This window comes from Lycium ferocissimum, chromosome 5 (assembly GCF_029784015.1).
Source record: "Lycium ferocissimum isolate CSIRO_LF1 chromosome 5, AGI_CSIRO_Lferr_CH_V1, whole genome shotgun sequence".
Classification (NCBI taxonomy): Eukaryota; Viridiplantae; Streptophyta; class Magnoliopsida; order Solanales; family Solanaceae; genus Lycium; species Lycium ferocissimum.
Window position 1 is genome coordinate 3,664,831 of NC_081346.1, and position 18,862 is coordinate 3,683,692.

General features: G+C 35.1%; 2 protein-coding genes across 3 annotated transcripts; one reads left to right on the forward strand and one right to left on the reverse strand.

Annotated features, from left to right (window-relative positions):
- The first annotated feature begins 8,515 nt into the window (after positions 1 to 8,515).
- Positions 8,516 to 17,494, forward strand: LOC132055493 (uncharacterized). Of its 2 annotated transcripts, XR_009414584.1 has the most exons (8): positions 8,516 to 8,704; positions 10,204 to 10,384; positions 11,330 to 11,453; positions 11,590 to 11,927; positions 12,452 to 13,457; positions 15,251 to 15,444; positions 16,838 to 17,278; positions 17,352 to 17,494. XR_009414584.1 is itself a non-coding variant. In XM_059447347.1 (7 exons), the coding sequence occupies exons 1-7, from the start codon at positions 8,622 to 8,624 to the stop codon at positions 16,916 to 16,918; spliced, it is 2,007 nt and encodes a 668-aa protein (XP_059303330.1). In that variant the 5' UTR covers positions 8,516 to 8,621; the 3' UTR covers positions 16,919 to 17,494. The 2 variants fall into 2 exon arrangements, 1 of the variants encoding a protein (XP_059303330.1); XM_059447347.1 differs by having other exon boundaries at positions 16,838 to 17,494.
- Positions 17,223 to 18,712, reverse strand: LOC132055494 (peptidyl-prolyl cis-trans isomerase CYP26-2, chloroplastic). The gene is made up of 2 exons (XM_059447348.1): positions 17,716 to 18,712; positions 17,223 to 17,491 (listed from the first exon to the last, which is right to left on the reverse strand). The coding sequence occupies exons 1-2, from the start codon at positions 18,579 to 18,581 to the stop codon at positions 17,389 to 17,391; spliced, it is 969 nt and encodes a 322-aa protein (XP_059303331.1). The 5' UTR covers positions 18,582 to 18,712; the 3' UTR covers positions 17,223 to 17,388.
- Between the last annotated feature and the right edge of the window lie 150 nt (positions 18,713 to 18,862).

An 18,862-nucleotide genomic window follows, 5' to 3' on the forward strand; every position in this document is an offset into this window, starting at 1 on the left:
CACTGTTAAAATTTCGAGTCCATTGCTCAGAACGTTGATCTTATTCTTCACACGATTATCTGATTGTTCGAGAACTAGTGTAGTTTCGACGCCCAATTTATCTACTTATGAATACATAGGTACAACATATAAACCGTTTTTAGATCCAAGTGATGCACCAAATCTTTTAGAGACCAAGATTGGACTAGCATATAATGTGGAGAAGATCAATAGAGCTTGGTTCCTCAAATTGAGAAGTCATCTTAAAGATTTTAGTAACAATATGGTACTGACCTTTTGCATTCGTGATGAAGATCAGGTACATGAACATCACTCTATAAGGAAACATGTAAATTTTTGATGAACTTTTTTTGTCAATTAGATCCTTGTGATATCTGACTTAGCACATCTAACCTCCAATGTTGAAATGTGCGCTTTTGATCCCTTTAATTTGCTTGTCAGTATTTACAAATTTACCATATTTATTAGTCGTTCCACATTTTAATTACCCATGTTTTTGTTAAGCTTGTATTGTTACCCCATATTTGACAGTAGTGTAGTTAATTCTAAAAGTAGATCATACAACAACATACTTCTTACATAAAAGGATTAAAAACATGCATTTCGATCAATTAAAGGTTAAATGTGTTTCGTCGGATATCACAAGGACTAAAATCATAATACACCTTAATTTAGGGACCAAAAAGTCTATTATCCCTTCTCTTTATTTCTATCACATATATACATATATATTCCTACTAACGAGTCTTTTTTTTTTTTAACTATGCATGAATGATGAAGACAAGTTTTTCTCCAGGCAAAGGTGGAAATTTATGGAGCAAATTAATTGGACGAGCTCCAACACATCCGCTACATCACATCAAACACATATTGCTAGATATGAACAAGCTCAAATCTTCACATGATTATATGATGAAGTATATAATTGATAGCTTATTTTGGATGTCTCATCCAAACACATTAACTCTATCAATACCGTAAAGATTTGTTGCACTGGCAAATGTAATGTTCTCAAGCATAGATATTTCTTCTTCAATTTATGATTCTAAAATATTTACTCTTTAACATTTTGCTAATTTTGTACAGGAAGTTCACGAGGAATTGAAAAGCAGAAAAGAAGGAAATTGTTGCTCTGATAATATGGACAAGTGTTGGAGCCATTTTCTAAAAGATTTCGAAGTTCATGAAACAATGACTAGTGAAAAGGACAAGCTGATGTTTGTTTTCGAATTTGCTTGGCAATTTTGATTAGTTAGGCCAAGTTCCTTTTCTTTTCATTACTGAATTTGTGTTTTTTTTTTTTTTTACTTATTTAATATGGGCCTAGGGAAAGTAAAAGAAAGAATAGGGAGATTATTTCTTCCTCTTTTTGCATGAGTAATTAGGTGTTTTCATGGCCAAACACCTAGTAAGTGTATTTGTTTAAAAAGTGCTTTTGGGAAAAAGGTACAGTATATTTTTAGCTTCTGTTACTCCTTAGAAGTACTTATTTTCTTCCAAAAGCTTGGTCAAACGCCTCACTTTTTAAATATAAATACTTTTTGGAAAAAAATAAACATTTTTGACCTCCCAAAAGCTTACAAACAAGTGCCAGTTACGAGACTATCAATTTGGAATCAGAAAAAGTCTCCTACTTTTTAAACTTTATCAAAAAAAAAAAAACTACTCCCATATTTGTGTTGGTTCAAGTATGGTTGTGATTTACATTTCACGGTTTATTTTCAAGTTCTAAATAATGTGTCATTATTTCGACATAGTTTTAACCCAAAAAAAGAAAAAAGAGAGAGAGAGAAAGGAAACTAGGAATGTATGACAATTAAACTTGGAAATTAGTTAATATTTTACCATTGCTTGGGCCTTAATTTTCGATTGCTTGTCAAAATAACTTTGGTAAAATAAAGTTACGTATATAGGTTTGGTTGCATGGTGTTGAAAATCTATATATTTTACTTTCAGTTGTTGAAAATATATCACTACATTGGGCCAAGGTTAGGGTTGGCATTTGTGTTGTTTCAGTTCCCATGCCATGGCTGACCTCTGCCCCATGTCTCAAAAAGTACCAAAAATTTCTCGTACTGATCCAACGTTGCAATTACCAGATCTAAGCCTGTCAATTGGGCCGGGTCGGCCCGGGACCGGCCCACCTAACCCGGCTCGCACCGTCCCGGCCCCCAACCCGGTAGCAGGTGGATGGGACGGAAAAATTAGGTAATTTGGCCCCGGACGCCATTTAGCTCCGCAGGCTCGGTTCCGGCCCATCGGGAAACTGTGCCCATTTCGAATTAATTTAAAAAAAAAAAAATATTATTTAAGTGGTATATTTGTGTATATCTTGTATATGTTAATGGTATATTTGTGTACATCTTGAATATGTCTTTGGAATGAAGACTCCCAACGGCTATTTAAGTGCTAAAAATTATAAAAAGTTGAGAATGTGATACAAGACTACATAAGTAATTTAAAATAAAACTTCAAACTTAAATTAATAACATTCCAAATTCAAAACATACAAACTTGAACCGTTAACTTATTACAAATGAAAAGTTCAAAACGCTAGCATCGATGGAGAAATTTAAAGAAGAGATGAACTTCAAAGTTCAATTTTGTGCCTTTTGTCCAAGTGCCTACGTAACGGACCTGGTACCCCCAAACCTGTTCGGACTTATGGAGATATATTTGACCACAATGTTGACATTTATCATGTTCCTCGTCTCGCTCGCTCAAAATGCAACCACACCGGACTTGAAATTGATCTTCAGACTGGAGGAGGAGGTGGAGGATTACCATTATTCATTAAATTTAAATTTTGAAATTTGAACTTGGAAGTTGGAAGAGAGAGAGAGAGATTTAGATGAGTAAGAAATTTAGGGAAAGAGAGAGAGGGAATGTGAGAGACAATATGAAGAAGAATGAATGGTATTTATAGATTGAAAATAGAGCCAAAGTATAATTTAAGGAACTTGATAGTTAAAATAAAGTTGACAACAACTAGATTTTAAAGTATCAAACTTAATAAATTTTAGTATTAGAGTTTTTTTTTTTAAATAATTAAAATCCCATTCATCCACTAACTAAAACCCGAATCTGCGGTCCGCTAATTACGCCCACTATGTACCCTACTGGTAGAGGGTGGCCGGACACCCTTCCCCTCCTCCAACCCGCCCCCAACCCCGCCCACCAACTATGGCCCGGCCTAGCCCATGCGACCCGCATTTATATGGCCGGCCCCGCCCGACCCACTTGACAGGCTTCCGGATCATATTCTTCATTTGATATTTCCTACCTTAAATATCAAGACCTAATTCATGTCCGCCTTGTTTCCAATAATTGGCATCATAACACGCCAGCTTATTTTAATTTGCTCTCAACTTTAATCAGTCACTTTTCATTAAAAATTCCCCCTCAAATATGGCATCAAATATTCACGACTACGTAGGTATAAAGAAAACACATAACAAGTTCCTGGACTGGGTAGTTGACTCTCTTGAGACTTTGAAAAGTAAGTTGTTTAAGGTTGATAAACGGATTTTAAGGTTTCAATTTAGCTATCTTGAGAATACCTACGAAATTATGAGATTGATCGACGAAATGAATTTCAATGAGGTGTATTTGAGATCTAGGAATAATTGTTTTGACAATTTGCCCAATATTTTTCAGTCTACATGTCTTAGTATTCTTCATTTAAGTTGTTGCACACTTGATAAGGGTGTGCTCCGTGGTGAAGCAAAATTTGCTTCTTTACAAGAGTTGAAATTGGATAGTGTTAGGATATATGGAGAAAGTCTATCCAAGTTTATCAGTAAGTACCCTTCTATTAGAGAATTGAGATTGGTCAATTGCCATGAGAGAAAATCTTTCATGGGAATAGGGAACGTCTATAAGCTAATACTATTTATAGTGGTGCCTAAATTAAACAGTTTGAAGAGGCTTTATGTGAAGCATGATTCTTCTGTTTATGATTCTATTTGCAAAATAGAAGCTATTGCCCCAAATTTACAAGTATTTCGTTTTATCGCTCACGTGATTTCAAACATGCAGTTTGCTTGGATATTCGTGCTTGTAGAATGTTGCGGGAATTTCACTTGGATTGTTTGAGATTTTCTGTCGGTCTTGATCATGAAAACTTATGTTCAGATTTTTCACATCTTGAAATCTTGTATTTCCGTTGTAGGACTGGAAAGCATGTCAAAATTTCTAGCCAATCACTCAGAACTTTGATCTTATCCTTTACACGGCTATCTACTAGTGTAATTTCCACTCCCAATTTATCTTCTTTCGAGTACATAGGTAAAACATATGTACCGATTTTAGCTCCAAGTGCTACTTCAAATCTCATAGAGACCAGGATTAAACTATCTATTTATATGACGAAAATCAATAGAGCTTGGTTCCAGAAATTGACGAGTCGTCTTAATAATTTTAGCAACCGTATGGTATTGTCCTTGTGCATTCGTGATAAGGTACGTTCATATATTTTTACAAACACCTAATCAACTGTTTTTTTAATATTTATACTATCGAGTTATCTTCTTACTATGCGTGAATCTTGGAGGCAAGATTTTGTCTATTGGGCAAACGTGGACTTCATGAATTGTGGATTCCAACACAACCGCTGCATCATATTGAACACTTAAAGCTAGACATGAAGCTCAAATGTTCACATGAATATAGGACGAAATATATAATTGATAGCTTACTTTGTATGTCTCATCCAAAGACATTGACTCTATCAATACCGACTAGTTTTGCTGCGCTTGCACATGTAATGTCCTCAAGCATATGTATTTCTTGTTTTTTTTCTTTCTTTAAGATTTTAAATTATTATTTCTCTTACTATTTAATCTTATTATTAATATAGGGAGTCCGCAAAGAATTGGAAAGCAGACGAGAAAGCAATTGTTGCTCAACTACCGGGAACAAGTGTTGGCGCTATTTCCTTAAAGATTTCGAGGTTAATAAGCAAATTACGAAAGAAAATTACAAGTTGAAGCTCTTTTTCATATTTACTTGGTAGTATTTACCTTGAGTGCGCCATCTCCCTTTTAAGTATGAGTAGATAGACTACTTATTTTTTCCTTTTTAAGTGTAATTAGGTATTTTATTGCCTATTAAGAGTCTTAGTATACATATACATATTCAATTTTATGACCTGACATAAAACTTTTATTTTATTAGCTTCTTTGCTATCACTAATTTTGTCCTCTTTTCTTCAAATGGATCCTACAATCAACTTCTATTGCATCCCTCGGAAGAAAACAACGTCCTCCTAAAAGGAAAATAAAATAAATATTTGATCAAAAGAGTAATGGATTGTTTATTAGTCTTTCGCAACAACATAAGAAGATACGTACACAAATTGATTATATAATGTCATTTTTGTTGAGTCATAAACTGATTACTAGAAGTATGATTTTCCGTTCCTCAAAAATATCAGTGCTGAACATACATTCCAATTGGAGCTTTAAAAACAAATGTTCCGTTCCTCAAGAACAAATATTCGGTCCTTCCAGCTTAAAGGAATTTTTGCCCAAAATCTGAACTTTTAATGACGATTTATAAGCTGCTAATATAAATAGACGTAAAAAATCCATGAGAGATGACATTAACAATAAATCACTATCAAATGAAATAAGGAATGCGATTTAACCAACTCATTCAATATACAAAATGCAACTGAAAAATTTGTACATCGCACTATACCAATGTGCTTCTTAATCTTTAAAGATTTATTGATATGCCTGGAAGATTGTACCATAAACACTGTTGAAAATTGTGTTTAAGAAAACAAACTCACTTTCTGCAATTTTATCCTGAGAAAGATCAATTAACTTGTCTTTCTTTTTGTTGCATATTGATCTGTTCATTTATCGATGACAACCTATGCAACAGTCAAGGTTCTAAACGTTGACAAATTAAGAAATTTTAGAATGAATTAAGGGCAAAGGTGCAAATATAACCCTCAACTTTGCGAAGAACATATATCTGTTGTTCAAAAAGTGATGCATATATATCCCTTTCGTTACAAACAGTGTAATTATACCATTTTCGCTAATAGGACTTCTTTTAAGAATCATCTTACTTATTTTTTAATTAAAAAAATGTCATGTGGCTTTAAAAAAAATAAGTCTACCCATTTTTTTAAAGCCATGTGACAATTTTTGTTTCTAGTGGGTTGTCCGGTTCATTTAAAAAAAAATATATTCATGGCTTTAAAAAAAAGTGTATCCATTTTTTTAAACGAACCTGACCCGACCCACCAAAATTTTTGTTTGTTTCATATTGTTTGAAAATAAGCATTTGGCCATGAAAAAAGAAAAAGAAAAAGATGAGGGAATGTAGGAAATTAATAGCGAATACTATAGGGGTGTACAGAGAAAACCGACAAATCGCACCAAATCGATAATCCGAATCAAATCGAGAAAAAAACCCGACTAGTGGTTTGGTTTGACTTGGTTTGGTAGTTGAAAAACAACCCGACCATAATTGTTTTGGTTTGATTTTAAATAAAAAAAGTCAAACCGAACCAAACCTACCCAACATTACATGTATACAAATTTTAAAAATATTTTATACATAAAGAGATTTATTTGTAATGTAATTTATAAATATTTCTTAAGGTTTTCGTAGTTTTGCCTTTTAACATATTATTTCAAGCTTGGACTAAAATTTTGAATGGTCCAATAAGTTTTATAGCCCATATATATTAGTAACTCAAATAAAGTCCAAACCAAAACCAAATCAATACTAATGCTAACAAAAGTAATTCAATCCTGACACTAGGAATGACAATAATGTTGGATATCTATTTTTATTTTTGCATTGATAAATTTAAACTGTGAAAATACCTAACTTAATTTTATTTCTAGCATGACTTAATAAATTTCGATTAGGATCATTTTCATTATGGCTTATTAATTAGTAGTATTATTTAATTTATGCTATGTCATTATCTTATTTGTTGACTATTTTATTACAATGTCATCACTCATGTCACATTTTTGTTATTTTCTTAAGAAAAACCTTAATTATATAGTTGTATCTTACTGAGATTGAAGAAATATTTGAAGTAAAAGTTATATTTTGTATGAAGACTTTTACGGAAGAAAGAAAAAATCGAAAAACCCAAAAAAAAAAAAATCGAGGTTGAAAAACCCGACTTTTATTGGTTTGATTTAATTTATAGATTTAAAAACCCGACTCAATTGGTTTGGTTTGGTATTTCAAAAACCTGAACCATTCATTTAAAATTTGGATATTTAATAGTTGCCCTAAAATTATAATAATTCTAATTAGGCTCCAACTTTTCTTAAATATGGTTAACCAAAGTCCCCCTTTTTTTTTTTTTTTTTTTTTTTTGCCTGCAGACATTCTATCTATATATTATTATTTATTATATATAAGCGTGAAGATGGGACGAACACAGCTACACATATTGTACCAAAAGCTGTGTGAGTTGTACATTAAATTTAGACTTATTTCAATTATACTTGGTTTCTTCCTTTTTTTTTTTTTTTTTCTTTTCAGTTGTGGGTTCACTTTATTTAACAAGTACTACTACTTGGTTTGCCACCTGTACGCGTGTATTTCACGTTTACGTTATAATACTTCTTTACTTCTACACTTCATTTTATTACTCTATTATAGAAAGCACATGAAATTATACTCTAAGCAAGGACTAACATGTGTACATTTCAGAAGTTTAACATTAATTCTACCTCTTGTGTGTTTACTTTTTAGGTTCCCACGTGTCCGCAGTGTCTCAATTGTCGTTTCATTGCCTTCATTTGGCATATACTCCCTTTGTCTCAATTTAAGTGTCTAAGTTTGACTAGACAATAAAAATAGACTTTTGAATCTTGTGATTTTAAATTAAAAATGAGTCTAATATAATAAAATATTAGTTGAATCTTGTGATTATAAACTTGGCATTTAGGACAGTTGAATTGCCAACTTACTAAATATAAAAAGAGATGGATATAACCAAAATAAGACAAATTTTAACAACAATTGAGAAATTAAGGGGAACAATGAGAGGAAAATACATAAAATATGGAGACTCACTAAGGAGTTTCATTTGTGGATTGCTTCTTCGCTTAATTGCCTTCTCCTGTTAATTTTTTAATTGCTCCTATTTTCTTTGATATTTAGTTTTCCATTTTGTTGCTTATTTTATTCTCTAGTTATTGTTTCTTCACCTTTTCAAAATTTATTATTTTATATTTTGATTTAGCAATTTGAGAATTTTACTTAGTGATTAAAATTATGTGATTTACCATATTATGCCTATTTTTTTTAATTTAAACTTCTACCATTTAGTCAATGATTAGTTAGGATACATCCTAAATCATTTTTTAAAAAATTTTCTGACTAAGTCTCTTCAAATAATTAAATTAACTAAATATGGTGATTAATTATGTTAGATTCCGTGCATCGCACGAACGTAGTTTGCTAGTATAATAAGGAGGTCGTTCGCTTAAATCTTCTGGATTTATGCCTTGTATAATTAACCGGCTTATTTTGGGGATCGAAAAAAGAAATCCTCCTCAATGACGGTCCATACACATTAAATATGAATTGGCGCCTCTCTCTCTACAGACGCAGATTTAGACAGTGAAGAAAATATGGCTGAAAAATCAGAAAAGCGATTTGAAGATGCCATGGATAAGCTCTTTCGTACTCCTCTCAAATCCAAACCCAATTCCAGGTTCCTCTTTTCCCCTCTCTACTTCCTTCGTTTCAAAATATGTGTGTGTTTTTAGTTCAAAATTCGTGTTGTTTCACAAAATCAACAAGGTTCATTGATTTTTTTTGTTCCAATTTTATCCTTATTTAAATGAACGGAGTTTTACATAATCTTGAAACTACTTACTTACGGATGTACTCCCTCAGTGCCAATCTATGTGGCACCATTCGATTAGGCATCGAGTTTAAGATAGAAAAGAAATACTTTTGAAATTTGTGATACAAAATAAATTTTTGATATTTGCGTGGATGTAAGTTAAATTGTTTCTAAATATAAAAAAATCACTGTTATTTTTGGGACAGACTAAAAAGAAAAGTGTAGCATATAAATTGGAATAGATGGAGTACTTATTTTTCAAGACATTTGATTTAGGGTAAGTTAGTAAAAATAGTTCTTTGCTTATTTGGAATGTGTAGTTTTGTTAAGAGTGTGCCGAAGCTAAAAACACCATTTATTATGAAACAGTGGTAGTTTTTTTTTTTTTTTTTTTTTTTTGAAGAGTGTTGTTACTTCCAACTTTGAGCAATGGTACTCCCTCTATCCCAAAATAAGTGTCACCTTAGCAAAAATCACTCCTATTAAGAAATCAATATATACAATGTGAAGTTTACTAAACTATCCTATTAGATGTGTTTTGAGAATTTATGAATATTAAAGAGGACTACTTTAATGCGAAAGACATAATTGGAAACACTTGCCAATTTTTGTCTTGAATTCCTAAGGTTACATTTATTTTGGGACAAAACACTTCTTAATTTCTAGGAATGTGTAATTTTCTTAATGGGTGCGCTCAAGCTAAAAATTGTAATTATGATGAAAGGGAGGGAGTATTTTTTTTCTTCCTTTTTGATGAATGTTCTTACTTCCAATTTTGAGCTATGGTGCTTAATTCTGGGGTTTTAATTTGGCTGCTATAGTGCATCTGGAATTCAATACTCCCTTCAGTTCAAAATAAGTGGCGTTTTTCCCTTTTCATTTTGTTTTAAACAAAATAAGTAGTGTTTCACAAAATCAAGAACACATTTGATTTTTTTCTTCCAATTTTATCCTTATTCAAATGAATGGAGTTTTACATAATCAAGAAACTACTTAAAGATGTGCTCCCTCCGTCCATTTTTACTTATCATGTATTGACTTGACTAAGTGTTAAATTCTATCTTGGTTTTCTAAAATGGACAAGTAAAAGTAGACATCTATTTTTAGTATAGAGGACAAGTAAAAATGGACCGAGGGAGTACTTATTTTTCAAGACATTTGATTAAGGGTAAGTTAGTAAAAACACTTTTTACTTTCTAAGAATCTGTAGTTTTCTTAAGAAGTGTGCTCGAGCTAAAAACACCACTTATTATCAAACGGAGGGAGGGAGTATTTTTTTTTTTTTTTTTCCTTTTGATGAATGTTCTTACTTCCAACTCTGAGATATGGTGCTTAATTCTGGGGTTTTAATTTGGCTGCTGTAGTGCATCTGGAGTTCAATTGTCAAGAGGCAAAAAACGCCTGGACATGTCATCAAGTGGAAAAGTTAACAGGCACAACTTATCAGCTACTAAAGGTACAGGGGAAGCTCGACCATGGGACAGAGATGATTTGTTTAGAAGGATATCTACTTTTAAGTCTATGACCTGGTTTGCTAAACCACAGGTTAATATTTACTCCCCTCTCTTATTATGATGTTCTTAATTTGAATGTGGAGATTCACTTACTTACATAATCTTATTAAATTAAATAGTTACTACACAATGGCGGAGCCAGTATTGTTACCAAGAGGATTTAAAATATAAAGAAGTAAACATACAAAGAAGCCAAGGAAATTATCTGCTATATATACATAAGATATAATTTTATCCTTGTATATACAGTGTAATTTTTCATTAAAACCCCTTCCGGTACCCTAGCTCCGCCCATGGTACTACATCCTAGTGATCCGTGGATTAAGACTTTTTAGAGTTCAACCTAAAAAGTGCGGTTTGTGAAGAGCAGGTAAGGTGGGTATTAGCAGGAGAGAAGGGAAACTTGAGGTCAGGGGTCGGAATGGCGGTCTTCCTACACCCCCATTCCATGCCTAAGTAACATGTAATGCCTTAAGGAAGCAGAAAACAAGTGCTTCTTCACCATATGCTTTTGCTCAGTTGTTCTTGTAATAGAGAAGCATAATCATTTAACATGTAATGCCTCAAGGGAACAAACAACAGACTTTCTGTCTGTACTTCTAAAAGACAAGCTTTTGTTCAGTTGTTCGTAATAGAGAAGTATAATCATTTAGGACAACTCCAAAGCTAACACTCTAGCTGACTGCTTGAGCTTATACAGGCTTTTACCCTTGTCCTAGGAGATTCTTTCAGAAATAGTCTTAGAATTTTTAGTGTTTGATTCTTCTTCCTTTAGAATGTGTCATCTTTTTTACATTCCTATTATCCACTTTTTTCTTCTTTATCTTCTTGAAATGGTTAGCTTTACATCTTTCCTTAGAGAAAAATGGAATCTTTCCCTGTGTGATTTTTCCTTTTGTTTATCTATATGTACAGAAATTGTCTCCACTGTGCCATATTGTTAATCTTAGAACGCAATGCTTTTATTCCTCGGCAGGCAATCAGTGCTGTTAACTGTGCTAGAAGGGGTTGGATTAATGTAGATATGGACACCATTGCCTGTGAGGCATGTGGATCACGAATGCTCTTCTCTACTCCGCCATCTTGGACACAACAACAAGGTAAGCTATACAGCTTTTCTATGTTTTGTCTTACTATTTTTCTTAAAACAGAAGCAATTGGTAGTTGTTACCCCATTCTCCTTTCATAACGAATTTGTGCTTCTCATTTCATGCTTCTCCCATTCGTGGGCGTCAGTTGACAAAGCGGCCTTGGTGTTCAGCTTGAAGCTAGATAGTGGACACAAGCTACTTTGCCCTTGGATCGACAATGTCTGTGATGAAAAACTAGCAGATTTTCCACCTACAGCTACTGCTGTGCTAGTTGATCAGTATAAAATGCGGCATTCTGTTCTATCACAGCTTGCTGCTCTTCCCGTGATTTCACCTAAGGCCATTGATTTCTTGAGAAGCCCTCAGTTGGAACAGTTTCTACGAGAATCGTTGACTGTGGAACGTAATGAGTCCATGGAAACTCCCCAAGAAGAAGACACCAGAAATGAACCCGTTTCAGTGTCTTCTCTCACATATTATCAGGTATGAAAGAAAATTTGAGCGTGTGCAGCATATATTGCACTTTAGTTTCTCGTCGCAGGAGAATGATGATAAGTACAAAAGTGCTGCTAACCCCGTCTCTTACTCAATCTGATCTCTCTGATTTAATTAGTATGATGGCAAAAGTTAGTGCCAAAGTGCATATCTGCTATAAAAAAAATTGTCTTATCCATTGTCCGGTTGATTGCTATGCTGTTTATTCTTGGACTGCATATCCCTAGGTTCTTCTCTTTTTGAGAGGAGGGGTTGTGGGTGGAGAAATCTTAGAATTATCACGAGATTTTATCATTCTTCTTCTTCTTATTATTTTTTAGGTGGGACGGGTGGGGGAGGTGAGCAGCGTTTATATCCTATCAAGCTATAAATCTAATTTTTCTTAGCTTAGACTTAATCTAAAATATTGTATGAGCTAATGTATTTTTTAAATTAATTTGCTTTTGTTAGATGAAGTGGTTGTGTTTGTCAATTTGCGGTTTTTGATATTTGATATATGGAATCATGTTTAGGCACAAAAGCTCATTAGTTTATGTGGCTGGGAACTCCGCAGACTGCCATATTTAGTTGACCCCAAGGATCAGCTGAATCAATCTAGTAAGGATGCCAATCTCTCAGATAAGTCTATGTTGAGCGGAAAAAGTCAGACTATTACTGTCTACAGTTCATCTACTGATAAGACTTCTGAGAGCAAGCCGGATGATGACAGTCAAGCTTCTGAAGAAGCAATCATCAATCCATATTCTGTTGTTCTGGACTGCAGGCTTTGTGGGGCTTGTATAGGTCTATGGGATTTTCCCCTGGTTTCTCGGCCTTTGGAATTTCTACGAGTAAGTGGATACACACAGGTGAACAATGATCATATCAGTCACACCGATGGTGGTAAAAACCTTCTTTCAGGCAACAGTGATCGTGATGAGAATAGAGAACGCATAGGACACGTTGCAACTCCTGGTGACACTACGTTAGATAGAACACCACCAAATTTAAACTTGACGATTGCAGGTGGTCCTCCTCCAGCAACACATAATTATATGGCGAAAATATCTCTGCCAATCATTGGACGGAATTTGAGAGCATGGTTTATTGCTGAATCTGAGCTTAAGGATGATTTAGTAACCAAGAGCTCATCTGGTGTATGCAAAAACCCGGAGTTTCTTGCAGGAGAAAATACTGAGGAAGGAACTTCATTGTCTACATCAGAAGTGATTACAGAAGCTCCACCAGAAAACAGCCAGGCTGCAGCACAAGTTTCTGGTAACACCACTGAAATGGCTGATAATGCAGAAAGTGTGAACAAGGTTGATCCAGCAGTCACGGATCATTGTAAGGACAAGGCTGGAAATGATTTTGGATCAAGTGGCAAGGATAGTGTCGCAAGTCGTGTAGGGGAAAGTGGTGAGAGCAGAGTGATGGTTGAGGTTAACAATTTTACACAAGGAGGGGAACAAGGCAATGGGAATGATGTTGTTATGGCTGGAGTGCGTCCTCTTATTCATGACATTTCACCTAGTCGAGGTAATTCAGTTTTTAGTAACTTGTGTCATTGTTTCTATGATCAAGCTCGATCATTAGCATTAGCACTGTTGCAATTGTGTCCGTGAAGTGGATTATAGTGGGAATTGGAGGGTGAACCAAGTTTGTTAGAACTTAGCAATACAAATCCAGTTTCATGAAATGGTCCAAGTTTAACCTAGTTTGCAGCACTTAGCAATATAGATCCAGTTTCATGAAATGGTCCAAATTTGGTATACTTGCATAGTTGCATTGAATTGCTGATCGGACCTGCATTACTGTCCAAGGACTGTTCAGTCTTTTCTTATTTTGCATATTTTCTAAAGGAATCTAGGCGTCTTCCTTTTGGTATTCTCTTTTATGTCCATGAATCAGTAGTACACACCTATCTACATTCTGCTGTCTGTCCAAAGACCTGACCTCGTTGATGCCCAAGTATTTTATTCTTCTCCAGCTTCAAGTCTAGGCAGGTCCCTTCCCTATTCCGTGATGCACATTTTGAGTTGCACCATATTGCCTCTTTAAGTATTTTTATCTGCTTTGCTGATATATCAGACATATATGCTTGGAAAAGAGATTCTTTTCAACCAATTTACAATTTCACAAAATTATTGCATTTTCATGCAGAAATTCTTATGATGAAGACTCAGCACTATTTAGTATTTATATACTTCATTTTTAAGTGTTTAAGGAAGTACATCTCTCTTTTTTTTTGGGTAAAGTAATAAAATGTCATTAGAAAAGCATCAAGAAGATGCAAGGTCATAGATGAGCAAAAAGCTGCTTCAAACAAAACATGAGGCAGACTTAGCAAAAACCTGTAAAACAGTCTAAAGAAATCCCATCTCTACTGTACTAGAGAAAGGGAGCTAACAAAATCCAGAAAGTTATCCACACTGTTTACAGGGGCAAAAAAGTGCCAACTGAAAAGACTAACTAAACACCTAGACTTAAAATGCAAATAGGAGTTGAGATTCCATCAAAGCATCTATTGTTTCTCTCCTTCCATAGGGTCCAAAAAATTACTGCTGGGATCATTCTCCAGATCCTTTTGATGGATTTGTCAACTCTCCAGAGTATCCAGCTAGCATAGGCATCTTTGATGTTGAAGGGCATTACCCATTGGAGACCAAGCATAGAATAGAAGAAATACCAAAGGCTGCAGGGCAGTGCAAAAATAGGTGGTTGACACTTTGATTGGTCTGCTTGCACATGGCACACATGTTGACGACGATTACACCTCTCCTCCTGAGATTGTCTTGTGTTAGGCATGCTTCCTTCAGTGCAGTCCAAGTGAAGCAAGTGACTCTGAGAGGCTGTCTGGTTCTCCATACAAGTTTCCAAGGCCAAACCTCTAAAAGGCTATTTTGAGAACTCCAGCAGTTGTAACATTCCTTCACAGGGAAAATCTTTTCCTTAGAATTGCCCCAGAGGATTCTGTCTTGAGATTCTGCCACCAAAGTACTATGTCCCAATCTTTCTAAGAGAGAAAGAAAATCATCAACAGTTGTTGTCTCAATATTGAGCTAATGTTGCTTCTTTGTTAGAAGCTATCAGAAATAGTGAAGGAAATGATTCTTTTACTAAAGTGTCCCCAAGCCATTTGTCCTGCCAAGTACATCTCTCTGCATGCTGCAAATGCTGTATCTTAATGTGTTTTTTTGTTTGGGTGCCAAGGGAGAGGAGGGTGGGTGTTTAAATTGTTAGCAATAGAAAAGACATTTTTTTAAGTGCATTTTTTTCTCTACTTATGTTGAGCGTACGAGTGTAACTGACAGACTACGTTGTCCTTTCAGGGAAGGAGTTGCAAATTCTATCCGTAGATAAAGCTTTGGAGTTTGATCCCTTCAGGCTGCACAGATACTTTTGCCCCTGGATTGCATCTAATGGTGGCTCTCCGCCAGGATGGGAACAAACATTATCTGCTTTAGAGCGTCATGAGGAATCTTCTTCTCCTTTGTCCAGTTATGCTTCATCTTCCTTGATTAAGGTAAGGAAGAAGTAAACTAGTACTAATAGATAAGGTAGCAAGTTAATTTGACCGTTAAGGATAAAGACATGTTTTTAGCTAATTGTGTAGTAATTAGGCTAAGCTTACTATGAAAAAGGTAACAATCAGTAGCTAATTAAAGCAACCTTATTAACGTATAAACTGACATTTTGGTTGGTGTTTATCATATATATATTGATGAAATGCTGCTCCTTCCATTCCTTCACAAAAATCATTTTCATCATGGCCTTGACTTGGATAAATACAATTTTTAGCTTTACTGTTTGGATATGATAACCTTTTTTTTTTTTTTTTTTTTTTTTTTTGAGATGGTAACAAGCTGTATTATAATCAAAAGGGGCCAGAAGGCCATAGTTACAGGGAGGCTAACAAAAGCTACACATAAATATTAAACCAGCAACTGAAGAGACTCTAGAAATTGTATGAGTGTCTCTGTGTCATCTATGTACTTTTCTTTACACCAAAAAAAACAGAAGTCGAATACAATTAAGCTTTATCTTCTGGATAGGATTGCTTTTATTTTCAAAACATGTTGAATTCCTTTCCTTCCAGATGGTCCACTATATGCAGCCTGGAGTCATACTCCAATTTTTCCTTTGATATGATAACTTGAGAACTGAAGGAAAGATTGTTTACATTAAACTTAGTAATTTGCATTTGGACAAAAAAGAAAAAATCGATTTGGATACTGTGCATTATGTACTTCAGAGAATTGAATGCATAGACCAAGAATAATTCAGTGAGAAGTATATAGTAGGAGTACTATCTTCTGTTGGATAGATGACTTATCTTTCTGGAGACCAGGTTTCGATTTTGAGCTTCACATTTTATTGACCATGTCTACTTAGTTCTTTTATTCAAACTTATATGAACATGACAACTTCAATATCCATTAAATTTTCGTAGTAAATCGCAAAAAAAAGAAAAAACAAAACAAATGAGATCATTAGTCTAAGATGCCCGGTCAAATTGCATGCCCTTATAACACTGCTGAGGCATCTTCGTGCATCCAAGACTTTGGGATGTTGCTTGCCCAGACTAAGCTCTCAGTGTTGTCTTTTTGTTTGCTGATAATTGAAAACGGTTTATCACTAGAGGTTCTATTGTAGCTCATTTAATTTGTCGACATTTTGCTTGGTTGCACTGTTTATCTGAATTTAATGGGTAGTTTATATGACTTTATAATGGTGTTAGTGAAATCTGGTGAGTTGGTCCTTAACACGCATTGTTAGTGGTTTGTCTGTGGTGTTTGAGACAATGCAAGGACAAGCTTCCTTTTGATCTCTTGATACCAGATGGTCCGAGTAATGGGATGAATGGAAAGTTCTATCACCAGAAAGCAAATGACTTATCTTGTTTTGCTCCTATGCAGGTGGATGATCCTGTTGCTTCAGTGCAAAAGCTTTTTACATCTCCAACGGCCAAACGAAGGAAGCTTGTTCGTCCAAGTTAATTCAACAAAGTTATCCATGTGATGGAGTACACCCCATGTTTCACGAGGAAAATGACTTTCGCCAAGCAGACTGGGTGATGAGATTACCTTCTCAGAGGAGACAGTTTCTGCGTCTTATTGCCTATATTTTACCTGGATGTCACAACTGTGAACTTTTGAAGAATAGCTGTAGAGGATGCACCTCTATTCTAGAATTGTCATAGTGGCTAATTAGCATGACATTGTTTGATATGATTTCTCCAAAGTGAAATTATTGATTACTTATTTGGAGAGGGTTGTAATCTGTTCTTTTTGACAGATGAAATAAACAAGGGGAAGACACTGTAATTGTTACCATTGATGTAAGCTCTCGGACGAGAGGTAAAATTGCATGGAATTTGTTTGATACATGAGTTTTGTACACTTTTAGCTGAATAGTTCTTCCTCTTAACAGAAATGAAAGGACAAAAATCTCTCAACTGCATCTTTGATCATTCCATCAAGCCGCAATTAGTTATTTTCACCTTTGAGTAAGGTCTGTTGAAGCCTCTCTCTGCAACTACAGCCCTTTTATCTCCTATCAACTTGGCTGCCCTGTTGATAAAACCAGAAAATTAATGCATCTATACGGTTCACTTGGTGAATCGGTTGGTTTATGTTTTATGTATACTATGATTTTCTTATTAGGAAACTGGTATATATCGTTCTCTTAGTCCTTGAAAATACCAGTTAACCAGTTAGTCTATTTTTATGTGTTCTTATGTAATCAATTTTCATTACTAGCCACCAGATCTAGATGATTGGGAGATTACTGGTACCTGAAATAAGGAGAACTGGTATTCTCTTTCACAGTTTTGACCTGGCCAATTCTCTCAACAACATCCATCCCCTCCAAGACTCTCCCAATGATTAAAGCAGAGGCATCTAACTCAGGTGAGTCTTTAAGTGCAATTGTAAACTCTGTTCCATTCACATCTTTTCCCACTTCTTCTTGATCGATTTCGAGCTTTCCTCCTCGAGCAACCAGCTTCGTCTTTGGAGGTGGTTTTGAGGGGTCCCTCACAATAATGCTAACACTTCTTGCCACATTCTTGGTACCCTGACACATTTCACTCTGTTTCTCCCATTCATTCACGAGGTTATCGATTTCCATAGTTCTTCCAGTGCTCTTTGCAAGTTCAGCATCCACTCCATATGACCTCAATCCACCATGTTGTACATAATTTGGCATTATCCTCACAAAATCTTTTCTTCTATAACTAACCCCTGCTGCTCCGCTAACAAGATTGCTGAACCTTGCTGAGCCAACCGGGGCACTCTCACCCTGTAGCCCGATAACAATCCTTCCAATAGGTTCCCCATCAACTGATACTTCAAGAAATGCTCTCTTTGTTACATTCTGGTCTGAACAATAGTCGACTTTTCTTGAAGGCTCTTCTGGTTCTATTTTATCGGGGTTATCAGGAAGCTCATCTGCCCTTGCTCTTGACAAATTCAACGGCTCTAGAGCATGAGAGCCTAAGAGTAGAAGCATGGATGAACTAGTGCTAATGGCGAGTTCTCTGCGTGAGAATTTGCAGCATTGGTTGGGAATTGAAAGAGTTTTAGTTGTGGCTGTGCCTTGAATTTGTTTTGGAGGAAGCGGGGTTGCTGGAGCCTGGAGAAACTGTGCTGAGTACTGCATAATTTTCTGATTTTGGTCCCTTTCTGCCTCTCTAATTTTTACCCAACTTATTCTTTCTTCACTCTGTTTTCTCCTAGAAGATACACAGTGATTTTGTGGATAGGAACAGCACAGCCAATCCTGTCATATCTAATTCTATCATGCTACTGGTTTATAAAGACTTGACTGGGCCATCCTTAACTTGGGCAGTTGGGCTCATTTGAGCTATCATCCAACTGGAATAAATATCTTTTAGAGCATGTTTGGAAAGCCACCTGGTAATTGGAATTGGTGTAATTACT